We start from the raw sequence: 18,337 nt of genomic DNA, 5'->3' as shown, positions 1-18,337 counted from the left end.
GCTGAAAGAACTAGCATCAACGCAGAGCCTCAGATGTTGATATGTATCTTCAAATCTATCCTGTCCTTGGCTTTTGCTGAAACAATCAAAAAAGGATTTTAAGCAATACCAACTCTCTTGTTAGTTGTTTTAGGAGCCATTCCTACTGCAAAGGAAAAAGGAATGGCTTACCTCACCCAAAACACTCACCAACTTTTAGATACAGCCAATTTTTAGCTATTGAAAATCTTGTCCATACTTAAATCAAGAAACAGCAGGCTCTATATAGCCACTGTTCTCCCCAGAAATCCAATCCAGTTATCAAAACTGTCAGCATACTGTAAAAACATTTAATCTAGGTAAACATTTAAGAGTTGCTCTATTGCCATTTGGGTAAAAACAACCAACCAACCCACCTCCCCCCCCCCAACAACAAATGACTGTGGAAGAGCCTACTTTGTAACAGAAAGGCCTACTTCAAAAGCACTAGTCCTCAGAAGATAACTGCACCTTCCTTTAGCATCTAAAATGACTGGGAGAGCTATTGGATGGAGTCAAAGAATGTACTGTTTTTTTGGCCACTTGTAATCCCCACTTCCAAATTATGATCCTGTTTTTATTCCAGATTAAGTGAAGATACCTTCATAAAGTGTCTTCTGTATTTGTGCTAAAATGAAACCATCACATACTTAACATAATTTCAGTTTTTATGTTTTAGCATTTTCTGTGCATCCTAAAATGCCTAAAATCCTTCATAAAATTAACACAGGCACATTCATGAGGAATGGGTTCTCTGCAGTTTATATTATATGACAACATTATCTTCACAAGAACAGATGAACAACTGTACAAAAAGAAAAGAAAGGAGAACTGTATCAGTAGTAGCATGGAGTTGCTCCATACAGAAAGATGTATTGGCTTCCCATTAATTCAATTAAAAAGAACAAAACAAGCAGACATTAAACTTTTATCTTCTCCCTCCTTTTTTCATAGGCAGACCAGAAAAAAACTGAGCTTAATAGAGGTTTAAATCAGGTAAAGGGCAGGTATTTGTTACAGTAGTGTAGAAATGGATTTTCATCCTCATGATAGCCTTTTTTGCAAAGGGAGGAAATAAAGAGGTTGCTGAAACTCAAGTCTTCCCTACAAAGTAGTGAAGAAAATGAGGGTAGGGAACATGGTAGGAAACCAATGTGAAAATGCAGGCAGAGTGGATATGATGCAAGAAAGGAAATTAAAATAAAAGAACTGCATTTGCTATGTGGTACTGTGGAGAGACTGACTTAACAATTGTGTCGCTCTACCTTTCATTTCCCTCTAAGCACCCAGCGCTGCTAACCCCGACACCAGCAAGGGACTAATCCAGCAGGGACTGCAGAGAAGACTCAAGTGTAGATGGGTGACTGACTACCAGAACTTAACACTGTTTTCTCTCATCACACATCAATCTAAACTTGTCAAATATATGGCTATTTCCAAAGCATAGCACAATTCTGAGTTGAAAAAAAAAAAAAATTGTGGTGTGGTGATGGGTCATTTCAAAGTTTAATAGAAATTTCTACCTGAAGTGGCATGGGACAATGTTTATTTCATTATTCTCATTCATAATATAACCTGAAATACTGGCAGGAATAGCTGCAGCACCACAGTAATACAGATATAAAGCAGACCAAGGAAACAAATGGGAAGTCTATTTGGCCATTGCCACATCACAGAAGACATCTGCTAAAGTACTTCAAAAATACAACTGAAGTCTAAACGGAAAAACAAAAACAAAAACAAAACAAAACCCCAAACCCAAACCCCAAACCATTGCCTGGTTCCAATACATGGGATAGTCGTATGAAGCTTCAGGTGTTTAGAAAAAAGGGGAAAGCCCTTTTGGGGGGGAGAATCCTCAAACGAAGGAAACTTGGGCAAAGAAGTTTGAGGGGGTTGGTTTTTATTTTCAAGATCTAAAAACTATCTTTCTATTTATGTCCCTTCAAGTCCCATAAATAAGAACCTTTTGTATCCTGCATATATTTTTGACCCAAAAAAGAAAACATACATGAAAACGATTTGCATCCCAGTTGCCTGTTCTAGCAGTCACATGCTTCATAAAAACTTCAAATAATTCTTGTCTTGTAACCATGCCTAATTTAATATGAAAGTCAGAATTTCAGCTCAAACCCTCAGGGGAACTCAGCTGGATTTACTGTTAAATCTTTGCCAGTGCTTTGGAAAGATTCCGCATTGCAAAACACGCACCCAGTCCACTCTTAACTAAGCCAAGATGGCAATAAATTCAATAAACTGGAAAAAAAGCCACTGGAACTATATGCTAGCTTCCAGAATACAAAGGGTATCCTTGTAAGGGCATCTTTAACTTGACATTCCTTCCATTTATCTTTTCATTCCCATCCCCCATCTCCTAACATGAGAAGCACACACAACATAATTAAGTAGCCAAATTCTCCTTACCTGTAACTTAAAGCAACTTTACTTCTATGTCCAGTTTTGGAGTGTTTTACAGGTGAATGGTGGGGCTATCTGTAATATTCTTACAGGAAAACAGAAAGCTCCCCAGTGGAAAATGCAGGTAGTGGCCAGGGAGGGGGAATACAAAGAGAAGACCTCAAGCTTTGACTTTCCATCTACAATTCCTTTCCTTTGCCTACCTAGATCTCCTCAGCCAACACATGAGTAGCAATGAGCATTACAGAATCTCCAGGATATTATTTGTGTTGGTAACAATTCATGGCTTGGTCACTTCCCATTTTGTGACTTACAAATCTATAAAAATTGTAAATATAATTAGAATCACAATAATGAAAGTGATGGTATATTGATCCAACTTCTCTCACTTTCCAGTTTTTCCTCTGTGTAATTAATATTGAGCTACTTTGGTTTTCTTTAAATCTGTACACAAGTAATCCAGAGTTCATGATTCTGTGTCCATAATCAGGTTTTCATGAACTTAACAGATACTCACAATGTTATGGCCAAGTAAAACTCACACGATAAGTCTTCAAAAGTAACTCTTTTCCATAGCAGACTTGTCGAGTTACAAGGGATTTTTATTCTGTCATGAAAAGACATTTTTACAATATTTTAATCATTTGGCTTATTCTAAGGTTTGAGGGTAATAAAAACATTCAGATGAAGATGACTCAGGAACAGATAAGCTGAAACACACTAGCTTTTTATTGATGAAAGGAATACAGTCAAACACTGGCTAGAATATGATTTGGAAACATCAAGTTGTATTGCAAGACAAATATGGGTAAGATACTGAAAAGCTGATGTCTAGCACAAAGAACAATTAACATTTCAATTCCCTTACTCCAAACCATCAGTCATGGCTCTCACACCAGCAACAACAAACAGGAACTCCCTGAATTCTTTCATTCACTGCATCTACCAATCTCAGTATGTTTTACAAATATTAACTTAGCATGACAAGTAACAAAACACTTAGCTGGGTATATTTTTACATTACAAAGATGCAGAACTTGAACCTGCTTACCCTTTCTACACAGCACAGCTCATTTGTGTGGTAGAAGAAAGGATAGTTAAGTTTCACTAATTCTGCAGCATATGCATGTTTCAGACAACATCTCTGTAGAAGTTTCCCAGATTTTAATGCTGGAAATGGAATGAGGAGCAATGGTAGGGGTTACAGAAACACACTGATGCACCTAGTTTCTCTTTAGTTTAAAAAGAGGGACACATCAACTAAGCAGCAGCAGCGCCATGACCTAGGTGTAAAGACGGATTGGGACTTCTGGCTCATTTCTCAGCTGAATGCTCAGATGGAAAATAAGCAGCGTATAAGCTAAGAAGAAAACCAGCATTCCTGGCCCCTAGCTGCTCAGCCACCTTTCTGTCACAACAAATGTGATGTCATAAAGACAACACAATTATGGAGCAAGAAAGTGATCCTTTAGACATGATCATCTCACTAGACTGCAATAAATCAAGCCACTTACTGTGTTTGATTTGGACACACAACAAGAAGAATCATGGATACATCAGGGAGCACTTTCTTCTATACCTAAACAGTTCAAGTATGACAATCCAATATAAATGGAAGTTTCTGAGTACTTTCTTTTAAAAAAAAAAAAACAAACAAACACACAAACCCAAAACACAGGCACCCAAAATAAAGCAAAAAATTGCAAGCATATGGCACCATGGAAGAGTAAACAATATTGCTTTCAGGCCTAGCCAAGGGATTACTGTTACATGAGGAAATCAAGGTTGACTTTTAAAAATCTAAAAATAATTCTAAGAATGCTTCCTGTCTCAATGCTTGGACAAGAGAAAACAAATGAAAAGACTTAGTGTCTACACGCCATCTAGGTCATTGGTATTACACAACCTCCCTTTTTAAAGGCACTTCAAACAAATTCCTATACGGGACATTCACAGGCTTTAACTGATTAGAAACAAGTGCAAGATATGAAATACACCCTGCAAGTACAAAACGGCTTGTTTTCAGAAAAAGTCCTTGTGTCCCTGACAAGCCATAAGAGAATCCGATAGTCTGACCAGATACTTTTAATTAAATACAATTTGTTAAGTATTTACTTACATGCCACTTTATACCAGAAGGCTAGATCACTACACAGGACATTCACATAAGGTACTTAACTCTACATTTCTGTCTTACATAGTTGCAAAGCAACACACATCATTAAAATAAGTATACCTCTATAGTAAAGAATTATGTACGCAATTGTTCTTTATCGCAGGTTCCAGCTCTGCACTTCTTCCACCTTAGTAAGACAGGAGCAGACTTGTCCATCACAACTCTTTCTACGCTGTACAGACACAACACACAGGCACATTTCTGGCTTCTAAACTAAGTATCATGCCCCCAACACCCTATCGTACCATGCCTGAAAGTTTTACAGTCAAAACTATTTGCATTGAAAAAACATGATTTAGCAAGCTTTTATCAATTACTCTACTCTCCTTTTGTGTTAAAAGTTACAGGACCGCACACACTCATTCAGGCAAAGACAAAAAGGTAAATAGCTGTCCATTAAATTATTATCCTTTAAAATACAGTCAAAGCCAACACTTCTATTTGATACTTAAAATCAGAAACCACTAAGCATAGCCTTAATTCATTACTAGAAAGTACGTTCTATTGCAGTGTAAATATTGATAAAATGAATGCTCCCATGCTCAAGTTCTCCTTTTCAGTCATGCTGCTATATGCACTGGACCTTTCATAGCATTACTGGGGAGGTGAAGTCACAGCACTAGCTTGTTCCCATCTCTGCTACAGGTTAAAATATCACCAAGCTGTCCATACTTTGGTATGTAGAGCACTAACTGCTTGATGGAAAATCGTGTGGCTTAATTCTTTGGTATTTATAACACAGAGTGCCCTCGGGGAAAGGTTTGTGTTAGGACACCAAACTTGAAGACTTCAGGCCATTTCCTTGCCCTGCCCAACTTTCTTAGGTATCTTTGGACAAGCTACCTAGCATCTCCATGCCTTGGTTTACCATCTGTAAAATCAAGATAAACATTTTAATTTCAATTCCGAAGGACAGAGAATTTTAAGAGAGGCCTTACATGCTTTTGAGGTATCTCATGCAATGGTAATGAGGTCCTTACATAAAAAAGCACTTTGCAATCATTTAGTAGAAGACACTTTGTAAACACACGGTTGCATTAAAACTGTGTCTTCACACTATTAGGTAGTGCATTCTGAGATGTCTAGAATCTCTCAGCTACTTTTATACAACTCCATCCTGCAACTTCGAGCTGCTGTAAAATTAGAAGCAATGCATGTAATACTGAAAAGTATTTTGTCATGTATGTTTCCTCTCCTGGGCTGATAAATAAACATGGTAGTTTTTCAAAGAAGAGAAAATGCTTGATTCCTTGAAAAGTATTACAGATGTTACAAAATAAGAGGGTGTATTAGAACAAAAGTATGGTATAATAATTATTTAGATTGGAAAAAGTTTTAAAATGCACCTTCTGTTAACATATGTGCATCTGTAAAACCAGATAAGCTGAAATCACTTTCCCTGGCTTCCTAGTCTCTTCAAGCAACCACTTCTCCTAAATATGAATGCCTGTGTTGGTTGTGGTCCACAAAAGATAAAATCCAAAATTTTTTTACTTCCTTTTATTTCTTAATAAGTATTTGAAAACCTGAGAGGCTTACTCAGGGTAACACTTGTTGTCAAAAAACAGGCCATATTTATCAAGCCACAATGAAGGTAAATTTGAGTGATAAACTTAGAATTCCATCTTGTGGGTTTCTCACACTATAATCCGGCATATGCTCAGAAGGGCACCTCTTTAACAAGCAAAAGAGGGGAGGGGAAACTGCAGGACATAGAAGAAAACTGAGCCTAAGACAAATGAATTCTGCCCCACCACAATGGTTTCATCTATACTGTAAGATATAAAAAAAAAATATTCACACGACATCTCCCAGTAAAAAGCAGTTTGGACAATTAGGATAAGTCAAATCTCCTGTTCAATCAGAAAAGTAGTCACTTGGAAAGAAGATCTTGAGGATGAATGACTAAGGCTTGGTTCAGCAAAGCATTTAAATATATGAGTAGCTTCACTGAATTCATCAGAAGTACAGCCAAAACACAGAAAAATCTCTCAAATTTAAACAATAACAAGACAACCATAGTTACTGCAGAACTGGCACCGAGCTGGTCATCTTTTTTTGAAGTAAACAGGATCTTCTGCATGGAAACATTTAGTACGCTCTAGCTTTATTTCATTTCCTTTTGCAATACGGATGAGAGAACATAAGCAAGGCACTCATCAGTCGTCCAAGCTACGTCCTAAGCCCCTTTTTTTCTCAGGTATTTGTGTTAGGAGTGAAGAAGGGAACCATCTGTAAGGCAAATTCATTACGTGGGTGTTCATCACATTTGGAGCATGCGACCTGAAGAGTACACAGGATATAGTTCAGAATAAAACCAAATATAGTTCAATATAAAACCAAAACATGAAATTCTGTGAGAAGCAAAAGTAATGAAATCCAGTTTCTTGGGAACTTGTGTCTCTTGACCAAACTGTCACATAGGCTCAAAGTGTCAACAAAAATGTATCCTGTGGCTGGGACAGTCATAACATCTTCCCCCTCATGCGTCTGTTAGGATTCCCAGAAATGATGGAGCTCATACTTCTGCCTTGCCTTTATGGGGGCTTTCCCCACAGCATCCTGTACAGGAACATGGCAGATTTAAAGCACTTACAAGTTTCATTGAAAATGCCCAATGGATGCCTAAATAAAGACAGAAAAGGGAGAAAGACACATACAGAACAACATAATTGCCTAAGCTTCTTTTCCAGCAGCAATTTTTCAGGATAAAAATAAAAGCTTTTCTTGAAAAATTACTGTTAACTAGAACACACTTATAGCACAGGAGGACAACAAAATTCTTGTGCCTTCTTTATTAAGCAAATTGTCAGTGGCAATCATTTGTGAATCAAGACTATGGAAAATTTAAGTATCAATGCCCCGTTGCTTCAACAACGCTGTTCAGATATGGAGACTGCCTGAGTGGAGCTCAATGTAGGATAAGAACTTAGCTTAATAGTACAAAGATAAAAGGAAAATATTTCCTGTTCGCTCATCCATAGTGAGACTGCAGTCCCAATAAAACGACAGATATTAGAGAGCTTGTGTCCTGTATCTCATCAGATCAAAAATATTTTCTATATTTATATAGCATATCTATAGATATATATTTGTACAGCATAAATATCCATGCTAATGTTGAGATAACTGTAGTCTAGTTTCAAATGTTGACACAGGTGTCACAAAACCTGTAAGCGAAGCGTCTGATGAGAGGAACTAGGCAATTGCGAGTAGTCACTCCATTTGTGCCCACATGAAAAGTAACACAAGAAAATATATGCAGCATAGACCAAGTGAGTATAGTACAATTTACACACCTTTATGAATTCAATCCTGTCTGTTTAATTAAAGCAACAAAGAATGTGTTTGCTTTTAACTGTGAGCTACCTTCCTGCTCTAAAAGAGCTTCTTGGGGGGCTGGAAGGGGAGGAGAGGATGACAGTATTCTAAGTTGTACCCATGACTACTTTACCATGACCCATGTACCCATGACTACTTTACCATTACCATGACCATTACCAGTACCATGACCATCAAAAAGCAGATTAAGAACTACCAAAACCTTTTTAATTGGTTTTGTAATTTTATTACAATTTAATTGGTTTTGTAAAAGGTCTAGCCTTTGCCTTCTGTGCTCATGTATTTCTTTAAGTAACAACGTCCACACTTGTAGACGCCTGTATGTGTGCTTTTACTATACACAATGTGAACATAATCTAAATGGAAAAATGACACAGAATGAGGACAATAGCTAAGACTGGTCATCAAAAAATCGTTAAGCCTATTTCTGACAATGTGTAATAAATGTAAGACTGAAATAAAACACATGTAAGACTGAAATGAAGCACACGTTTGAGCCAGCAGACCATCAAACCTACTTCAGAGCCATTACAGTCAATCACATCAAGAAAAACTTCGGGACATTTAAATCAAGGGGATTATTCAGCTGCCACACACAAGCGTATATGCTTAACTAATAAAAAATCCATAGGAAATTCTGTAGAAGAAAACTTACGGAGTGTTTGAATGCAGCACACCACTTTTTTCCAAACATAGCAAGTTGCTCCAGTTGCAAATGCCCTGAAAGGGACAGCCTTCTTTCTGCTCCCAAAACTCACTACATGACCACTCAGAATTCACTCCATAAACACTGGTAGGGGCAAACATTTGAGAAGTATTAAAAACGAAAAAGCAAAAAGCATTTGACCTATTATTTTGGAAAGAACAAAACTGTTCTCACATTTTCCATTTCCTGTTTTATTAAAGACAGGAGGTATTTGTAAGCTAAGGTACAAAGGAGCACACGTCAACCACCAAAAATAGGGCTTTATACCTAGAAACAACAGTAGACGGAACAGTTAGTGGCGTTAGTAGATCCCAGTTATGTAATTCATCTTGTTAGTATCATATGATAACAAACATTGCTTCATTAAAATGCCTCCAATGAGACTGATTGCCAAATAGTGCTCCATCACGGGCGTGTAACTAGTTCTTCCTGCAAATCAAGAGGAAAAAACCTCTCTACTTAAACTGCCTTTTTCTTTCCCGCAGAAACCTTGTGTTTTACATTGAAGTGACCTTAATCTTTCGCTGCACAGAATGGCTGCCGCTTCGACCGCTATAATTAACAGTGATGTAATTATCTGTAAACTTTAAACTATTTCAACACATGGCCATGCTGGCCTGAGTTCTCCTAATTTAGAAATGGTCATCTCAGAGTCTGAAAGGGAGCGGGTGCATCATCATATGCGTGGCGGTTACTTGCTCAATTGATCTAAAAATGTGGCCTGAATGTGGCCTAACAGGAACATTCGCCCTTTGACAACATAATAATAATATCCATCTGGGAGACTCAATGTGAAACACGCTATGCAACAACACTTCCTTGCTAATAGAGATGGGTGCCATTAAAAAGGAAACTAAGATCCTGACACAAAACTACTGCAAATAAGATACAGCTGATACTGATGCCAGAACTGGACTAATTTTTTGAAAAAATATTATTATGGCTAAACCAAAAATTCCACTCATATTTTTATATTTTTTACACATAGACACAGTATTTTCTTGTTCTATTATACATCTCTTAAGTGAACTTTGAAGCAGCCCTATCCTAAAAAATATTATTTTTTGGAGCTGTACAATTACAGTTTCCAAACAATCCATAAATACAGATATTTTTATGGGAATGGAAAACTAAATGCTGAAAATGTGTAGTTTTAATAGCCTCAAATTATATTCATATGTATTCAGGGGAAGTTTTTAAAATGACAGGCTCTATTTCTCAGATAGCTTAACAACATTTACTTCAATTCAGCTCTTGTACATGAGTTGGGTATAAAATTTTCCATACGAATCCCTGTTTGCCAAAGGAATTAAATGTTATCTGTAATCACTGAAGGCCAGCAAATACATTTACAGGGTGCCTAGAAAGTTCTGTGAGATTAACAGAATTTGGAAAGCTAAGGTACAGCAAATGACTCCACTGAACACTCTCTGAAGAACGCTTTAGGACTTTTTACCATGTTTCTTTCAGCTGTTAAGCACTATACAGTGCACAAGATCAAGAGATCTATTTCAGATTTGATCCTTGCTTTGATTCTCAGTTTGGTGGATTCAAGTAAAAACATTCATTTTGAGAAACAAAAAATACATGGTAATTAAAGTTTTAAAGTAATTTTAATGCATTATATGCTAATATTCCTTTACCTGAATTAGCAGAAGCACATCATCCTGAATAAATTCCCTAGTTAAATAAAAGCTTTCGTTTACCACATTGTATTTTCTTCTCCCTACCTATTTTTTGCTGAGACTTCAAAACATTTTCTACTTGAAGTATAACACCACAACTCATTTTAATGAATTAAAAGATTTGTTTCTTGTGTTTCAGTTAGACTGGTGAATTTGTCATTGAAGGACAAAATAGCATTTAGCATTAGTCATACATATCACAACTGGGTTTTTTTTTTATTTTTTTATTACAAACTTAACAGCTATTTCAACAAAGTCATTTTTGCGCAGGTTATTAACAGAGCTTAAATACTGACAACTGTAAATCTCTGGAGTGAGAAGAATAGTCAACAGCAACAACCAATAGGAAAAAAATCAAAAACAATCACATTTTTAGTAAACTAGCACACAAACTTTAAACACATGAAAACAGTATTTCTGAGAAAGCAGCAGAAATTATTCTGGAAAAGTTGAATTATTCCTCAAAGTTTCAGTATAGAATCAAACTGAAAGAGACAAATGCAATTTTGATACTTTGCACAAATCATCTTCCCTACCTAGTATACATACATACACACACACGTATTTCAGTGCTCTCCCTAACTACTGTGTACCCTTAGTATCTCATCCTATGTCACTTTTTCTACCACGGGAATACTTTCAAAGCAGCTTTTAACACTGAACTTCATGTAGAAGTGAATTAGTCTCCTAATAAAAAGATATGTTTCCCCTCAAATTCCACAGTGGATACAGATCGCATGCTTACAATTCCACTAGTCTTCCTGAAAGATCATTTTCTTCTGCCTAACACTCAGCACTGGCACGGATAATGGAGTCTTTTTTCAAGCAGGCTCACTTCAGTTATAAAAACAAAAATAAAAACACTTAGCATTTCTATCAATCACACTCTTCGTAATAAAACAACACTAATTGTATCCAACCAGTTATTTCCAAGCTCTGTTCTACCTTCTCTAATTTTCTCATGTAAACAACATTCTGTATGGATACACATACCGATTGCTAGATGTGCTGACCAGCTAAAATGACAAGATGAAAAGACAGCGTAAGATTAAATGAGCAGTAAAGAATGTACGAGAATAGGAAGGATGACAAAAGCAGAAATGCAAGGGGTGAGTGGGTTTCAACTTGTGTACATGCATGCACACGTCGTAAGAAGAGTATCTACAGGGTATCATACACAGAAAACAACGTGAGCAAAAGATAACTTAAGAAATAGAAAAAGCAACTGCAAGTACATAGAAAGTAATCAACAATAGTGAAGGTGACCGAAGGAGACAAAGGAGAACAGAGAAAGAAAAGAGGGGTGAAAAAGAAGCAGGAAAGGAAAGATTGTAATAAAAGCTGCTAAGAAAAAATAAAATACTTCAGAGACAGAGCAGCAAAAAGTTTTGAGAGGGGAAAAAAGCTCAAAAAAAAAAGAGAGAAGAGCAAAAGAAGAACCCTTAGTTACTTGACTAGAAAGTCTTTCTCACCCATGGAATTTGTTACACTGCTGTAATCCGTCCTGTGTGGGTCCACGCCGGCGAGCAGTACACCTTTCTACACGAGCTTCCCCACCGGTTCATATGCCCCTTGAGCGCAGTTAACGCTACCAGTTACACAGTTCTTATCCAACACACGGTATCTTCAAATGTTCTTTAAATACACGTACACGTATGTAAAGTCAGCTCCTACAAACTTAACTGTTTAGAAGGCAACTTTTTTCAAGAAGCAATTCCCCGGCAGTTGTCAGCAACCTTTCCTCCACAATTCTGTTTCACTTATTCCATACAGAGTTATCACTCTGTCCTAGATATTGTACTTGGATGCAGAAGCAGTTGCTTTGATTTGGCGGTGTCTCAGTATAGCAAAGTCATCCATCTTGTATTAGAAATAGGACTTCCTATCACAAAGAAAAAAAATGATAGAAGAAAATCGGACAGCACAGGCACACGAAAGTTTAGAAGCTATATTTAATAAGTTAGTGCTTGTTTTGAAAGGATAAGCAAGATCAACGCAAAGCTCAGATTTCTCTATGTAGCAAAATACGTCAGTATCCTTATTTTAATTACACTTGTGATACGAGCTCGTACCAGCTCTCCGACTTCTCTGTTTACTTATTGCTTTGCTTCTCACCTCCCTCGTCTCACTCCATGGTTTTATTCCTACCTCTGCTACTTTCTTCAAGGGTGCCTTATTTTTCCATTACGTGCTTTTTTTCTTTCTTGATTATCCCAGAAGAAGTACTTAAACTACTGTATGATGCCGTTTCTGCTACAGGCCAATATGGACACAGCTAAACATCAAGAATTCTAGTGGAACAGAGGTTAGCGCCATCCACACTGACTGGTCACCATGCTGACTGGTAGGTCCATGTTGGAAACCTAGTTGTAACCAACTCTGAAACCAAGTAATATAATAAAGCTCTGCCAGCACCAGAGAGGTCCCTCACTGTTTTCACCTTCCCTCATCTCTAACTATATTGGAAAAGTCACCATTGCAATGACCAAACTTCCAGGGAACATGAAGAATCCCACCCTCTGTGCCCAGTCAACAGTTTCACTACCAAACACAAAGTTATTGTTAGGCCTTTTCCGTCCCCCGGGGTTAAGTACCCTGCTGACGCAGTGCTGTGAATCTGCAATGGATCTCCAAGAATTATTAATACTTATGGATATTGGAAGACAATGTGTATTCTTGCCTTCAATTTTAACTCACGTTTCTGCTCACAGACCTTACTCAAGAATTACTGTTTAAAATAACAGTGAGTGTATCTTAGGTTTATACATTAGGTTTTGCATTTCTAACACGGCAAGCCTACGCACTTAAGTGCTCTCTCACAAACCTGGGAACAGTAGGAGGAGAACAACCCCCCCAACAGAAATGGAATTTTATCGGTACAAAGGGGTTTTGCACTGAGGAAGCTTTCTCCTATAGAAAGAGATGAGGAGGGGTGTAACAGCATAAGGTACCTTTAAGCCTACTGTTAAGACGTAGCAGGGGACCTACTTTGTACCATTTAAAAATTACTTCAAAATGTATGCAGACTGTAGCTTGTACTAGGGCTATTTGTACCATCAATGCATTTTGCTCAGAAATTCACGTGACGATACATTTTTTAACTTAAAAAATTCTTCTTCATCTTAACATAAAATGATTGCAAATACAAATGCTACACATACACGCAAACAAACATTCACATACGGAAATGTAAACAGAAATGGAATTATTTGGTGCAACCGTTTATGCTATCTCTGTATAGATCATGTCATTCTGAAGTACACCACCACAGAACATCTTTCCTAAACGATGTATTCCAGTTACAAAATAAAAGAAATAGTGAATTAAAGGATGCTATTTCGTGTTTTTTTAACTCACCATGGAGCTGGTAAATCACCCACACACAACAATGCACTTTGTAGACATTTGTCATATACTGCAATGCCCATACTAAGGCAACATATCCCAGGAGCTGGCAGCCATGCTATCAGCAAGAATTTGGCTACAGAAACAGCAATGATTCATCATGCATTCTAGAAGGACTGTCGAAACAGCAAAACAACACACTGCTATTTTAATCCTTTAAAGGTAACAAGGGTTTAAAAAAATAATTATAAATTTGTTTGCAAAACCAAAGCAAGGAAAAAAAACATAGTTCTAATAATGCATTTGGAAATGCATCTTTATTCACATTTTTTTTCTTCAGAGGACAGAAAACAGCTATTTAGTAGAAGTGTCAGCTAATTACTTACCTCTCTACATTGTGATTTAAATGGTCAACCCAACATTATAGAACAAATGTTTCACAATAGCTAAATCAAAAATCACCAGTTTAAAAATAGTTTAATTTAGGTTGTATTCAGTTTTAAAAATCCTCTATAGTAATTTTAAAAATAACCATCCAGACACATTTTCATTACTTGAAATCTATATTGCAAATAGATGATTTTCAAACTCGCCCTCTGAATGCAGAGCCAACTGCACAGTCAGAACATTTGTTTCAGCATACGTATCACATCTATTATTGTCCCAATATCCACCATTAAAACTGTTTCTCAGCTACCAGTATCTGAAAATTTGCAAATAGTGGTGCAGGTCCTGTCAAAAGCTCTCAAGTGCTATTGATTTCTCTGATGAAAGCATTCTTCTCTTTCGTCCTCAGAATGTTCCAGTTATATACAAACACAGGGAAATTTTGTCTCCTGGATTACAGACATCTGAAAAGATTACTGATTTCTTTCCATCGTAATTACATAGTGAGACTGAAACTTTATCAGTAACACCCTTTTACCATCACCTTGTCGAAGAAGCTAAAGAACATCTCTATAAGAGTTTACGAGGGTGTCATCGGAAAGCATTCTGGATGTGCTGCCCTTTGTCCCATTACACAAACGCACATCATGAACCCTTACCTTTTGGAAAATAGCTTCATCCTGCTTTCTTTTCTTCTTGCCGCTTTTTCGGATCCTCTGGTTTGTCTGAATCCATTTTGTGACCTGGAGTTCAAAACCATACATCGTGCTTCTTTAGGAAGAAGATGCGACCTGAGTGCAGCTATTCAGCATTACTAAGAAGCTATAAAGCGACTCACGACAATTTTTTCCATTGCTTCACTGGAAAGAGGAAAAGCACTTTTCCCATTCAGAATGACATGGTCTTAGGTAAGCTGGTTAGTTACTTGTGCATGGTCAAAGTGCGAGGTGCTATTCTTCACCTTAGAGCTTTCAGTTTAAGGGGTTTTTGCACAAAGAACGTGTTTGATGCCGGACCGGGTTGCCAAATGGAAAGTTACCATTGCAAAGTGCAAAAATCCTGGGGAAAATCTCTGCGCTTTATCCCTTACACCTTCTATTTCAAGTATGAAATTTATTTCCAGCCACCCACTCGAATGTTGTTCCAGACTACCAACGCCAAATTTAGATGGTGGGGTTGTTATTATTTAATAAAGTAATAACACATGGGGCTTTTTTCCCATGCAAATATTTTTATTCCTAATACGAAAGGGGTTATTTTTTCTAAAGCAAAAGCGTGGCGGGGGTGGGGAAGGGGTGTCAGGCGGCCAACTCGAGGAGCGGATCGGCAAGGGAAAGGAGCAGGAGGGGGGACACGACAACGTAAGGGCCGCGGAAGGTTTTCTCCTCACCTCGCCGCTCACTTGCTGGACGAGCTGACACTGCTTCCAGGTCTCACCCTCCTCCAGCAGAGGCTACACGGGGGAGAAAGCGCAGGTTGAGGCGGGCGAGCCCGCGGCGTAGCCCCGATCCGGGGGCCCCGGGACGGGACGGGACGGGACGCGCTGCGGGAAGCCCAGCCCGGCCCGGCCCGGCCCGGCCCGGCCCGGCCGCCGCCGCCCCCTCCGGCCCGGCCCCGGCGTCACCCGGAGCGGGAGCCGCGCCCGCCCCGTCGCGTCGCGTCGCGTCCCGTCGCGTCCCATCGCGCCGTTCCCGGCCCGGCGGCGGCACACCGCAGCCCTCGGTAGGAAATGAAACACCTCCGCGGGGTTCCCCGCCCCCGTGCTCCGGCCCCCGGAGCCCCGCGGAGAGGAGGGGCCTGCCTTAAAGACGTAAGGGCCGGCTGGCTCCGGGGCGGCCCCGCCGGGGCTTCCGCGCCTCCCCCGGCCCGGCCCGGCCCGGCCCGGCCGGAGCGGCGCGCCTGAGGTACCGCCAGCGGCGGCACCGGCTGCAGGCGCGGCGCGGCTTTCCGCGCCCCCCCCTCGCCCCTCGCCGACGGGAGGGCCCGGCCCTGCCCAGCGCTGCCCAGCGCTGCCCAGCCCTGCACGCCCGCCCGTCCCGGGCTTCCAGCCTGACGGTTAGAGAGCGGCTCTCCCGTTACGTCCCTTGCGGTGAAAGACGCTGTCCTATTCACCTTCCCGTAAAGAGCCCCTGTCACCGGGCTTGACGGACGGAGGAGCGGCCTAATGGGGCTTGGGCAAGAGAGAAAGCATCACCACCATTAAGTGCTTCAGGATTTCCCCCAGTACTTGCTTGGCATCTAAAGAATCCAACTATTAAATTACCTTGGAGGGTCCGAAATGCATCTTAAAAGCTTTTTATTCTTATTACGGCACAGCAAGCCCTTTACTGAGGCCTCGGTGAAACGCTTTGTTCAACAAGAGACTGCAAGCAGGTGATTAAATTCAGGCACGGGACTTCAACAGATGTTTCTGCACTCTTTGATGAGGATATTCAAGCTCCACCATGATGGGGGAGACGCAAGTAACGTCAGCCGTGCGAAATCCGAATACTAGAAATTCTTAAGTTAGGATTTTATTACGTGCTTTGTGTTTACCATTTAAAATGAGAGACAATAAAGGATAGACTGCATCACACTTGGTATAGTTAAAATGATGCTAGTAAGGTATTTTCACTATTTAAAAAATAATTTATACTCTGTGCTATGTATGACAATTCCCTGAAAGCTTCAAAAGAAAATCTGTGCTCTTGTAAAAGAATAAGGCTCATTAAAGCACATGCATGAGCAAACCCTCCCGTATACAGAATTAGATGGACTTTGCAAACAGGTTTAAGTAAATAAAGGTAGGTCCAATTAGTGCATACTAAATCTTGACAGTATCCCTTTAACTTTATCACTTAAAAAAAGAAAAAACCTCTCTCCTACCCTTTTTGTTTTACTGCCACAACATCTTTCTTTCAAGATCAAAAGCGTTAGATCAAAGCCAAGATCAAACTCAATGCTTTAAATAGAAGCAACTTCACTATGAAGCATTACACAAAGAAGAACTTTTTAATAGAGATATCACAGTAGAAAATCTTACTATAGATTTTTATTTCACACTCACAACAGGTCTACTTAAAACCTGTATCAACAACTTATTTTTATTTTGTAAAGCCACGACAGATTTTCTACTAAATGGTAATTCTGAAAGCTCCTATAAATTGACTCTTGAACTGTGTGTGTTTGAATGAAGAAAGACTAACAGAGCATAGTTCAAAGAGATTGAACAAGAATATGAACAAAAAATTATGTTAATAGCAAACACTAACGCAACCACCGAAACAATATTCCCTTGGATCAGTTAACAGATTAGATTGTGCATTCCCACAGAAGAAGTTATGGGAAAGACTGGGTCATAGAAACAATGAAACGGATTTATACTTCAAATCCTTTAAAGAATTACGCTTCCTCTCCTGTCAAACGTTTGGAGAAACTAGGGAAAAAAAGTTACACGAGACATTGATTTTCAGACCTGCAGACCCTGAGGCTGATTTGGGATGGAAATCCCTGAATGCGCAACCACGCTGTGTGTTAAAACGCAAGAGGTAGCTCCTGTTTTCCTGTTAGTAGCTGCACAGCTGTGAAGGAAACTCAACAGGAATTGTTATCGACTTTTTATAATGGTAATATACCTTGTGGAGCCAACACCTGGGGTTCCCTGGTGCTGGCTGCTGTGCACATCATCACTTGAACCCTTGTCCGCTTTAAGAGGATTGCGCTGCGGCATAAGGTCAGAGCCGACATAGCCATACAGACAGCCTGCAGGGGAAGGAAAGCGAGGGGGAGAAGCAGGGTGGGTCTAACAAGCTGCGGTCACAGCACACCGGCTGTGCAGTCAACCGTTAACTCTACTTATTGATGCTTCAGTAAGATTTAGCTCATGGTCTGACTAGGAAATTTTGCAGGGAAAATTGGGAGCGGGAGAGAGCAGGGAAGAGGGAGAGGGGGAAGAGGAAAAGATGAGAGGAGGAGGGAAAGGGAAGGAGGGGAGAAAAGATGTTTTTAAGAACATTTGGTCTCCTACTGTATTCTTACATACTTCAAAAGGAAGGAGCTTGCTTACACTACATAAAAGGTTGATGGCACACCCAACGTAAAGGGAGAATGCCTGCATCGCCCTCCGCCAACAGTCCTGTTTGCTGTCCGCGCGACAGTGACTGTCATGCTTGAATCCCCTCACAACAGAAATGAAGAGATTAGTCCATCCTCCGTATCCTTCTTTACTTGGGAAGACTTTCTTTCAGAGACTGCTAAAGGAGCTGTCCTACGTAACACTTA

The 18,337-nt window shown here is 39.5% G+C and overlaps 1 protein-coding gene across 1 annotated transcript in view; it reads right to left on the bottom strand.

Annotated features, from left to right (window-relative positions):
* Nucleotides 1–18,337, bottom strand: part of AOPEP (aminopeptidase O (putative)) — a gene marked incomplete at its 5' end in the record, with an annotated part of 190,019 nt that overhangs the window by 64,698 nt on the left and 106,984 nt on the right. Inside the window, 4 exon segments of the mRNA XM_082335586.1 lie at nt 2,979–2,984; nt 2,986–3,048; nt 14,737–14,820; nt 15,468–15,530. Coding sequence (XP_082191712.1) covers nt 2,979–2,984; nt 2,986–3,048; nt 14,737–14,820; nt 15,468–15,530 — 216 coding nt within the window.

The sequence above is a fragment of the Platalea leucorodia genome (genome assembly GCF_965183815.1).
Source record: "Platalea leucorodia genome assembly, chromosome: Z".
In the NCBI taxonomy this organism is placed as follows: domain Eukaryota; kingdom Metazoa; phylum Chordata; class Aves; order Pelecaniformes; family Threskiornithidae; genus Platalea; species Platalea leucorodia.
This window is presented reverse-complemented; position numbering and strand designations above follow the sequence as displayed.